This window comes from Phoenix dactylifera, unplaced genomic scaffold, assembly GCF_009389715.1.
Source record: "Phoenix dactylifera cultivar Barhee BC4 unplaced genomic scaffold, palm_55x_up_171113_PBpolish2nd_filt_p 000853F, whole genome shotgun sequence".
Lineage (NCBI taxonomy): Eukaryota > Viridiplantae > Streptophyta > Magnoliopsida > Arecales > Arecaceae > Phoenix > Phoenix dactylifera.
Window position 1 is genome coordinate 1 of NW_024068217.1, and position 12,291 is coordinate 12,291.

Here is a 12,291-nt window from a genome sequence, read left to right on the forward strand (position 1 = left end):
CTATTTGTCCTGACAGTAGATTTGGAAAACAAAAGCCAACTTAAAAAAAAAAAAAAAGTTCTACTATGCCATTATGCACTTTCTAAGAATATTTTATTACTATGTCCGAAAAATTGAAGATGCACCATCCAGAATCTGCATGTAGAATCTCTGGTTGCTAAATAAAGCATGGCCATGGCACAAACCTTGATTAATTCTTATATGGAAGGCCATTTTTTACTTGTGCAACATTTTAGATTATATAAGTATCCATTTCCGATTTTATTTTATGACTGTAGATTGTATTAGACAGCAAGAAATTAGGAGTGGTTAACCAATTCAACCCCAAAACTTTGGGCATATGGTCTGGATGGACCTCAAGTCATCATGTCAACCATCTATCATGTTTTACTTTAGACATAACTTTCTATTTCGAGCCATTTGTTTCCACAAATGAAATTTAAATAAATTGATTTTAACTTTTAATCATAGTTGGAAAGTTTAGTCCGTTCGATGATGACATCTATAGTGATTAATCTCCATTTATGATGCATTTCTACCTGGTAAATCCATGAACAATCTTGAATTAGCTAAGTTTGAAGCTCTATGCACCACCAAAACTTCTACTCCCAATTTGAAATGGCATAATCCTGGTCTATCAGTATTTGATTAACCAACTTAAGAATAATATTGATTAACCATCTCATAAGATGGATATTAAAAATCTAACCTGTCCTTGAATTTATTGAAATTTTACAATTTTGTATGACTCGATAAAATCAAATCAAGTAAGCTAAGCAAACAATCTAACAAAATTGTGGATTTAATTGTGATTTTCTAATTCACTTTTATGCTGAAGAGAGCTAAATCAATCAATTAGAAACCTTACTCACCATTCATACCAACAAAAGGTCGAATAACAATCATGAGACAGATGTACTTTAGGTACTTGTGATGGGGTCGTGGCCCCTTCATGGTTTGTTTTGAAAATTCCCATATCAGGACATTAATTGAAAGAAGTGCTAAAAAAATTGGAAAAAAATAAATAAAGAAAGAAGAAGGTATAACCCTACACAATGGGAATAACCTTGAATTATCACTGAAACCATCATTTGCCATCTTAAATTTATTGACTAATTTTCTATAAGGTTTGCTTCAGTGCAAGGGAATGTTAAAGATCGGTATTTAATTCCAATTCCTAATACTAACCCATGAATCATCTTTAAGGGGCTGATTTAAGCATGAGTCATTTTGAGACACAGAGAGAGAGAGAGAGAGAGAGAGAGAGAGAGAGAGAGAGAGAGCCTTGTGTTCCAAGTGAAGAACCAGGAGATACAATCCAATAGCAGAGCTGAATCTGGGGGCCCAGCTTGTAAGCTTTTACAGTACAATAACCACTCAGAAAATTTCCAAGCGCTGCAAACTGGAATTCAGCCCAGTGGTTATACTCCTCTGCATTTTGTGGTTATCTTGTCAGAAAATGATAGTTGATTCTCTCAGCAGCAAGAAAAATAGCAAAGATAGTAGGTCAGGGCCAATCAAATTTACATAATAAATCCAATTCCAAATCTGCAAGCCAAGCACTGCAGGCTCTCACCTCATTGGCGATAACTTCATCGCCCTTTCGATCAAACCCGAGGGCTCAAGATCATGTCGACATAAAACCTCTCTTCTTTGCATCACATTTGGCTTCGAATATATAGGTTCATCATCAATGCCTCAGGCATGGAGCAACAACAGGCTAAATTATGCTAAGCACCAAGTGGTGGTAAAGGAAGGAGAGGTTCCTGAGACGGCATTTCTTGGTGCACAACATAAACATTCAATTCAGTGCTCCAGAAGAGCTGAGGTCTGCACTAAGCATTCACATGTTTTCCAGCCACAAGACAACATCAAGTAGCTGAAGTGGTCCAACTTGAAGAAGCTGATGGAGGCCTTGCTGTATGTTAATAGAGGGTGGACAGAAATGCTACGCAAAACAAGGGATGCACTTCTTATGCTTAGATGTGATTGTGAGATAAGCTTATTGTCTAACAGTATATGTTTGTATGTGGGTCGGGTTGACCCGTGACCCTACCTAGTCTCAACTAAAGCAGCAAATAGGTTGGGTTGACTCGTGACCCGACTCGACCCGCTTAGACCCGACCCGATCTACTTTAGAGGACCGTGAGGCCAGGTCGAATTCTAAAATTGGACCCGTTCCATTTTTCGGACCAGATCTGGGTTTACTAAATTCAGACCTGACCCAACCCGGTTCATTTGAAATTTGGATAATTTTGAATTTTCAATTCTACGACCCGACCCGAATTTATAAAATTATTTGGACCCGTGGGCTGCAGCTCGCAAGGGTGCAAACACAAGTTCTGAAGTAATGGATGGGTTGACCAGAATCGAACCTGAACCATATCCGAATTTTTTGGGTTGGGTCCGGATTATACATAGACCCGACCCGACTCGAATGACCCGTTGGATCAAAACTTGTAGTAATGAATCCAACCCAATCTTCTATCGGGTCAGGTCTGGGTCCAAAATTAGGACCCAAACAAAAAACTATGTTGGGTCGGAGTCACTTATGACTCGATCCGACCCAATCCATTTGCACTCTTAGTCATAACCCAATTAGACCAACAGGTGGGCCAGGTCCAAAATTTGGACCTGATTTAAATTCTAGATCGGGTTTGGGTCTTGTATTTTAAACCCAACAAGATCAAAGTCAGCCCATATATTATATAGGTCAAATTTGGGTCAACAGAAAAGAGCCCGATCCAGCCCAACCCACACTTGATCCGCTCGACCCAAAAATCTATATTATAAATACCTACTTCTTCCCTCTATCTTTGATCAATTACCTTTATCTTGCTAACATATCAAAAATCATATAATTTGAAGACTCATAGCCTATCATCAAAAAATGGATAGTATAAATAACATAAAACACATATATGCACCATTGTTTGTAAACTTCAAAATGATCGGTTACTTAGACTTCGAATGAAAATTCAAATTCAAATTAACTCTTTATACTTTTATTAAATTTTTTTAGTAATTTTATATTCGATTATCGATTATTATATTTTATCCATAAAAGAATAGCTAGACACTTGGCTCATACTATAAACTCAACCTAATCCGGTCTCTCAATGCGAACGTGATCAGGTTTGGTATGGATCATTCTTGACCCCAACCAAACCCACAATCATTCAAAATGAAATTGAGCCACATCAGGGTCAAGCATTCCCTTATCCAACCTGACCCATTTGCATCCCTAGGAATATATTTTGTTGCATCTGCTGCCACATATTTATATTAAAGTGGTTGTTGGTCATTGCCTCAATAACATTCTGAATTAGGTGCACATGCTAGTATGTGCAGATAATTCTTCTTAATAGGCTACTCGAAAGAGGTCTAAAAACTTGTAAGGTGAGAAGTCTCACCTCTGTTTCCGTCTCAACTTCCTCACCTCATACAGACTGGCATATTGCAGTTGACTATTTAAATAATCATCGAGAAGCCTGCCTTGGAGACCTTTTAATGTTGACACAAGGCGAACCTTGAATCCTTGAATCTAAAGCCTTAGACAAGTACTGCCACTAAATTAAGAAGCATGATTTATCACCAAAAAGGAAATGTAATTCATCAAAGGTTGGTGCAACAGATAGCTTACTGTGATATTCTGTTGTTCAATTGCATTTTCTCTGAAAATATTTCAACTCAGTTGCATGTCTTATCAGTATGTTTCTGCAGTCTGACAACGCAAGGCAGTTCGCTAGTTCATAGTTTGCCTGATAGATACCAAGGTTATTCAGCTTATCCTGCAGCTCACTTTCTCTTTCCATCGATCTGAATCTATCTTCCTTTGATCTATTACAGTGGAAAACGAAAGGGCTGTAACTGCTGACAACATATTTTCACTCATTGAAATGACATATTTTTACCCCGTTTATAAGATCAAAAAAGGTAAGGTTCCCTTCCACACCCATTTGTCTAATTACTGACAAAGGAGCAGCTTCTGTAAGTCATGGATCCTGCACTTTATATTCATATTATAACGTTCCAAGAAGATGGAATTTTTTTTTTTCCCAGCAGAAGCACATTTGGCTTTGAACTATTCCTGCAGTTCCTATAACCCTTCACCAGCTCTACAAATTAACACCAATCTTTCCAGAGCAATACTACCGCTTTCCTGGTATCAATATGTGAAAGTCCAGCATACCCAATATTCCATGCAAAAAAAAGCCAGACTTCGTGCTTTTATAATTACATTAAGCTTACTTGCTCCCCTATTCTGGACCCAGTAGCAATCAATGGAAGCTGTTTCAGATGTTACCGGCTTCCTGGAAGCAATCATTCCCTGCAGTAATCCTTCACTTCAGGGGTTAAAATCTATATTTTCCTGGTTCCATCAACCATTTGGAGTATTCTGATTACCTGTATGTTCCAGTTCTACCAGGAAAAGTGAATAAAATAGTCAGATGCAGGTTTGACTAAATCCTCCTATAGAAGAAAGTCTCCCTCATGTAATACAACTAGAGGATGGGTGGAGAAATAATGTCTCTCAGTTCCAACAAGTCAATCATTTTCATTGATCAGAACAAGCAGAAGCATCCAGGACAGCAGCATCAATCCCTCTATTTGTCCTGTAGAGCATACCATCTCCCATTACATTAAAATTAACTCTCATCCTTTGATTTGCCCTTGACAGAAAAGCTGTTTGGAAATTCCTAAACACTTAACAGCAGTTCAAAATCCATGACATGGAATATAATTGATAAGATGCAACAAAGCAACCCTCCCAGCTATCAACAGTTGGCGACTTCTTAAAACTAACTAATATGCGCTGTCTTGTTTTTTTTTTTTTTTTACTGAAACGGATGTTTCATACAACTCTAGTACGGACACATCCAAAAAGATCAAGAAACAGAACATCCCGAAGTGCTCTAGGAGCTTCCTTTCCTCCACCCACAGGGCACCCCCGGAATGATTGGCCACATACAAGGTCACTCAGTCCGCGGCCCCGTTGGCCTCTCTGTATACATGCTTGGCATGGAATGGCAATATGCGTTGTCTTTGATGACTCAAACTGGAAGCTCCACCTTTTGCCCAACAATGCCACTGATACTTGTTTCTAAGCTTGTAACAAACTCTTAAAAGAAAGACCAGATTGGCTACAAAATAATAATAAAATAATATATTTACCGGTCTGAAGTCCTATGGCATCATTTTCATAGTACGCCATACCAAACACGACAATACAGAGTGTATCGTACCATACCGATTTCGTACCATACCGATTTCGTGCCAGTATATGGTACGAAAGGCATACCGACACTTGGTATGCTGAACTAGTTTCCATATTGGGCATACCGACACAATGACGGTGGCACCGGTACGGAGCCTGGTACTAAGATGGTGTACCTCGATCATTGCATTAAACAAAGTGCTTGTAATTCACAAGGACAATTTAATATTAACGAATATAACCTTGTATTCAGGGAATCATGTTTTTTATACTTAAATAAGGTTTTATGCTCTCAAGTTCAATTAATAAAGTTCCAAAATATGAAAAAGGTTTATCAACATTTAGACTTATATATTCTGCAAGTTTAAACGTGAAATTTATTCATGTAAACCTGGTTTCAGCTGGAATTCCAATTTTCCATACGGATCATTTCATCTTATCAACTTTACATATTTTCTATTGTGAAGAGATATTCAGTCCATGTAGGATCTGAATTATAATCACATCCAAGAACCTAAAAGGGATTGTCCAATAGAAAATTTTAGGATAAATCCTCATATGAATTCTAACAAATATATGAATTCAAATTATATAAATTTTGAATGATTTATCCTTACATATAATTTTCTAGATTTTATTTGAATTCAAATTTCAAAAAATCTTGGAATGAATTTTCTTAATAAATAAATAAAAATAATATTTCACCCTAGAATTTAGGTAATAAATTTATTTTCAATTTGAGTTACATATACATAACTCAATATAAAATAGGATTCTCCTTAAAATTTTGAACAAGAATCCCATAAGATATGAAACAATGTTTAAGAAGCAAATTAAAATAACACTTCATTCAATAGAGCCATGCTCTTGTATAAGAATTTTCTTTTATAAATTCTCTTGTATAAGAATTTTCTTTTATAGAAGAATTTTTTTTATGAAATTAAGAAACTCACTAAATTTTAAGCAATGCTTAGTAATTAGAGTGATGCTCGTATATACAATTATTTCCTTATGACAAAGTGAGTGTAAAATCTCATTAAAATTTCAAGTCATATTTCATATATAGAGTGATGCTCCTATATAGGAAATTTCCATAAGAATATAATATCTTTGGAATGAGACCAAAATCTCATAAAACTTGAAGCCATGCTTCATCAACGGAGCGGTGCTCCAATATTAAATTAGACTAGAGTCTCAGAAAACTGAAGCAATACTTCCTTTATTGAAAAGTGATTCTGTATAAGAAATTTTCAATAAGATGAAAATTATTTTATAATGAGAGTGAAATCTCCCGGAGTATTGAAAGCAATGCTTCATTATGAAGTGTTCCTGCAAAGGAAAATCTCAATGAGAATGGAGTTTTTTATTAAAATCATACTAAGTGTCTCTCTACAAACTAAAGCAGTGCTTCAATGTTTCTGAAACATTATTAGTATACATCCCTTTAGGAGAAAATAAAAAGACAGGTAGACATCAAAGAGAGCAAAAAAGTGACACGGAATAGTATTTTTCCTTATCAATAGAGTCCCAGTTCAACAGTTTCTAGTCTTCTCTATATATTTATCTCTGTATATTGGGTTACATATTTATGGTAAGGACACCACAAAACCATTGGAAACTATTAGAGATGTTTCCAAGCCGTCAGATTCTACATAAAAATATTATGAGCTACTAGATTTTACATTAGAGATTAAATAAAAATTCTTCAAGTCAAATGGTTTTAGATAAGAGAAAATGTATCCTAAAAATTGAAACAAACAATTCCCACATGTCTGGAATGGCTAGAGGGCTTCGTATTCTTGAGATTAGGTGTAATAGAATCCGCTCAATTTAACATTATGGAAACTAAGCCATTTGATTTGCTAGACAGTTTTTAAACATTATAATACTTGGATCAGTTCTAGCCCTTAGATCTGATGTAAACAAGGTTGTTACCATTGAATCTAATTGCCTTTCAATAGCTATAAGATTATAGTTAATCTCAAACATTGTTCTAGCCTTTAAAGCTAGAACAATTCCCAACCCTTAGATCATACATGCATAAATTTATTAACATTGGGCTTGATAGTTCTTATAGGCTTGGGGTTTAACTAATCTCATCCATTATATTTGCCATGAATAAGCCCATTGTTGTTAGATTTGATAAACCCATAAATATTCTTAAAGTTAGATTTATTCTTGACCCTTGAAATAGATAAAAAGCATTATAGCCATTGGATTCGACATAGTCTCTTTACTAATGTAAACAATTATTTGGTTCTAGGCGACATTCTTGGTATGCAGAAACAAGCTATGATCAAATACTTAAGAATTCCATAGTTAAATCTAGTGATTAATTTTTCTCTTAGTTTTGAGAGCCATTTCATTGATTGCTCATACCATAACTTTCAAACTATAATCTGAACCATATATTAGTATATTAACGAATATGAACCATTGGATTCATCACAATAAGGATTTCAGTATTAAAATTACCCCCAGCAATTTTCATATGATTAATGAATTAAAACAATGTTTTAATCTCATATGACTAATCTAATACAGAAGAACATTCTAATCCATTTGGCAAAGTCAGCACAGGCTTGAGCATAGTAGAAATTTAATTTAACAAAACCCAATTTGCCTAATTATATAGCTATAAAGAAAACAATTATAATCTCATGGAGAAAATCCCTGAAAACTCTCAGAATGATATGTTCCACTTGCTTGTCCAACCAAATGTTGCTTGCATAGGAAAACAGCATTACCAGACTTTGTTGTCTCAAAAAAAAAAACTGTTTATATGTCTCCCTAACAACCTGCAGAGAGTTGTATCTTCTAAAAGAATGGTTACGATCAGAAACCAACCATGAATCTCATTGGACCAGATAGGTCTGATTTACCCACTAATAGTTTCCATCTACAGCTGCATGTAGCTCTTTATAATGGCATGCACTATAATTCAAAATTAACTGAGCAAAAAAAGTTAGGAACTTGATCAAGGGACAGTGGGTTCTGCAGTCAGACATACCAACTCTTCTGCAACGGACATCGCTACCAGGTAGGTTACCTCATATCAGCTGATTAACAGTTTGGCTTCATAACCACACTATATCATTAAACCATCTTTATAACACAGGGCTCATGGATGGCATTGCAATATCCATTAAACAGCACCATTAAACAGCACAAAGGAAATCATTTCAGACAAAGAAAGGATACACAGTATTAATAGCAAAATTACAAATTAATAGCAGCATAAAATTTCTCTGATTCTAACAACAATGATCATAAACAATACAATAGCAAATAATTCCAGAATAAAGTAAAACTGAGAATAATTACCTCATCGCCTCTGCTAACTTCTCCACTTCTTCCTCTTTGCATACATTAAGTTTACCCTCTGTAAGGTCACACTGCTGGACATCTACACCAAGCTGCCTCCGCAACTTTTTCACAACAAAAACCTCAGGCTCTTCACATATTGTGACCACACTTCCCTTTCGACCAAGTCGACCAGTTCGACCTGCTCGATGGGCATAGTGGATTGAGTCTGTTGGAAGATCCAAATTCACCACAAGATCGCATTCAGGTACATCAAGTCCTCTTGCGGACAACTCATTTGTCACCAAAACTCTCAGTTCACCATCCTTGAATTTCTTTAGAGTTGTTGATCTTGCAAGTTTACCGAGATCACCATGCAGCTCAGCAGCCTTCATCCCACGAGCCTCAAGCTTAAACACAACATCCTTTAGAGGCTTGGTGTGGTTCATAAAAGCAATCACTGTCTTTGCATTCAAGGCATGAACACACCTCCTTAACATGTCAACTTTGTGTTGAACCTTGGAAACACAGTAGTAATGTTTTAAGGCAGGCGGTAAGCTATCAGCTACTCCTTGAGTTGTTGAGCCTGAGCTCGAGGTAACATCAGAACTGGATGCAAAAGAGGTAGGTTGTGGAACAGAAATTGAATCAAGAGGTCCTACACTCTTAGCCCTGACAAGAAGAGGATCTCGTCCCCAGCTCCTAGCTGCTCGTATAACTGAAAATGGTACTGTTGCTGACACCAGGATCGTCTGCCGTTCAGACCGCCTGGCAAGTGGGCCTAGTATATCAGTTGGTTTAGCACTAGACCTCCTGCCAACATGCTCCAGTATTCTGTGCATATCCTCCCGGTAATTGAATGATAAAAGTTGGTCAACTTCATCGAGTACCAGGAAACGACAGCCATGCGTACGAAGCTTCCCAGCTGCTGAGACCTCTGCAATACGCCCTGGTGTCCCAACAATAATGGCAGGCTTATTCTTCTTCAGAGCTTCTTCTTGTCTCGAACGGTTTGCACCCCCAACAAGTTGCTGAACAAGCTTCTTATCTGCAGGGCCCAACAGTTTCTCCACCTCTCTTACTATCTGCATTCCTAGCTCCCTTGAAGGAGCAATGATGACTGCTTCTATGCCTGGCTTCAGGTCAGAAAGGTTTCCATCCACAGGCTTCTTCAGTGGGCCTACCTCAGAGAGTATGGGGAGAAGGTAAGCCAGCGTCTTTCCAGATCCAGTATACGACTGAACGACAACATCATGTTTCTGTAAAATGGTAGGAATAGCAGCAGACTGCACATCAGTTGGAACAGTCAGACCTTCTTTCTCTAACCGATCAATCAGCAGAGGTGACAGTCCAAGCTCACCAAATGTCTTGGCAGAGAAGAGGGCTTCATCTATTTTTAGAGTATTTTTTGTTCCCACTGCCTTAGACAAGCTATTCCTGACTGCTTTAACTCTACCTGAAGAAATTTTTGTCGCTGAATTCAAACTGCCAAGATCAACAAAATTATCTTTCTTCCTGGAATCAACTTCACATTTCAACCCAAGACTTGAAAGGGTAAGTGGACCACTTTCACCCTCAGATCTACTTCTGAGCCAAGCGGTTTTGTGGAATCCAGCAATCCTAGATACTGACAATTTCCTCAACGAATCTCCAAGAAAGAAATATGAGCGTGTAGATGCAAAAGCAAGCATGTTTCGATAAGGTTGTCCAACAATTAGTTCTACTTAAACCACTGACATCAGAAAAAGCTTCTAATAGCCTTTCCCAGTTAGTGAGATTCCAGCAGCTCTAGCTCATGATCCAGCTCAACCTGCTCAGAGAAAAACAGCAACGGTGACATGACTTTGCCATAACATTCAAGTGCTTTAAAAGTGCTTCTAGTTGCAAGGGAGTTTGTGTAAAAGGAAAAGGGAAAAAAAAAGGATTTTTCCATGGACATAGAAAAGCTTTTCAAAGATTTTGAAATAATTTATCCAAATTGTTCCAGTTTCTGTTGAAATGAACAAATGAAAACCTCAATTTTCCAAGGAGCACAAGTTTTCTAGGCAGTTCTCCTATCAACCAAACAGACCTAAGGAGACTAGATAGGATTTGCCATGCTTTACAAATGCACCAAGTGCTTAGTATTGAATTAATAAGGAAAAGCACATGCTTGCAAGAAGGTTCAAGAAGCATCATTTCACTAGTTGTGCATATTATGTTTAAAAGCCTTGATGATAGTAAAAAGGGGCCCCCTTTGGGACTCTTGTTTCAAACAAAACAAAAAAACTGGAGGCGGACACCCTCCTCTCCCCCCCCTCCCCCCCCCCCCCACCCGCGCAGCTCCCCAGCCATTCGCAGCCCTCCGCTGGCCTCTGTCGAACATCCGCCACCCTCCCTCTCTCTTCCTCCCTCTCCATCTCCCTCCTTTACCCTCTCTCTCTTTCTCTCTCTCCTATTCTCCCTCTCCCATTCCTCTCTGTCGCATTGGGTCGTGCTCTGCCGACCTCCGTTGGCCTTTTTCGTCCCTCTCTCTCCCTTCCTCCCTCTCCCTCCCCCCTTCTCTCTCTCTTTCTCTCTCCTGTTCTCCCTCTCCCTCATCCTCTCTGTTGTGTCAGTATAGGCTCGACACAAAACGGTACAAGAGCGTACTGAACTATGCTGCCGAGCAACCGATCCGAGCTCCAGTACCGGCACAGCGAGTCTTGATACAAGCACTTAGGTAATAGCTCCTATTCTAAAATGTTGTCGTCATATGACGGTGATGAAACCATTCTTTGATCCATTCACTATTCTGAGAACAAATTATTATCCAACTGATACTTCTATAAATATATTTTATCCAATATTACCTGTTGCATTGCACTATAATGGCTAATAATGGTGGCTGTAACAGTGTCTATATTATTTAAAAAAGAACAAAAATTCTGGACCGGTAGCAGATAACAGCTATTACTTCTCTTATATCGATCAATATCCATAAAAGCATTCCTAGAACCTTGCTAGCTACTTTGGTATTGCATCAAGGGAATCTAGGACTAGCACATGACCTGCTAATTTCATCAATGACATAAAAGTTCAAAGCAAATTTCAACAAAATATAAAGCAGCAAATCACTGGAATTTTGAACAATATTGCTTCACGGGAAACAATGCCACAAATTCCATACCAACCTACTTCCAGAGTCTCAATCACATGAGCACACAAAATCTTCATTCACAATGAGAAGTCGTGCGAACTGCACATCAAACAAGACACGCGATTCTTCCACCATCTCAACAGGAATTCTAGCTCAACTCAGCATTCACTCAAACCCTATCCACATAGCTATCCTCGCATACCGCAATTATTACACAAAAACAAAAATAATAATAGCAAATAAGTTCACAAATCACAATCACCGCACCTCTGAGGCTTTTGTAAATTATGGAACTTGCAACCAAGAAATACTCCAAGTCTAAATTCCGCTACCTGTACTTTGCTAAGCACTGCAGCTTACCTATTCTTGGGAGTAATATATCTACTTCTAGTTATTTTGGTCTAACGAATTTTGACATGTTGAGACCTTGTTTTGAATCATACTTTGACGGTTCGCATATTTGACAATGAAAAAATACCGATTACTGTCATAGTACTTGAGTTTGTTTTCATGAAACTCAAACATCAAACTTGGTCGAATTCCGGTGAAGTTGTTCTACACTCAAATGGTTTACTCATCAGACTAGCACAGTATTCGAAAACAAAATGGTCCCCAAGAGGATGGAGGAGGAGGGAGGGAGGGAGCGAGCGAG

At 37.8% G+C, this 12,291-nt stretch overlaps 1 protein-coding gene across 1 annotated transcript; it reads right to left on the reverse strand.

The window, feature by feature from the left end:
- Positions 1–6,227: 6,227 nt before the first annotated feature.
- On the reverse strand, positions 6,228–10,245 carry LOC103723520 (DEAD-box ATP-dependent RNA helicase 47A; the record flags this gene model as incomplete). The annotated part of the gene is made up of 2 exons (XM_039120679.1): positions 6,228–6,547; positions 8,543–10,245. Coding segments are annotated over 2 exons (1,716 nt in total), but the record flags the coding sequence as incomplete, so codon positions are not given.
- Positions 10,246–12,291: the final 2,046 nt, after the last annotated feature.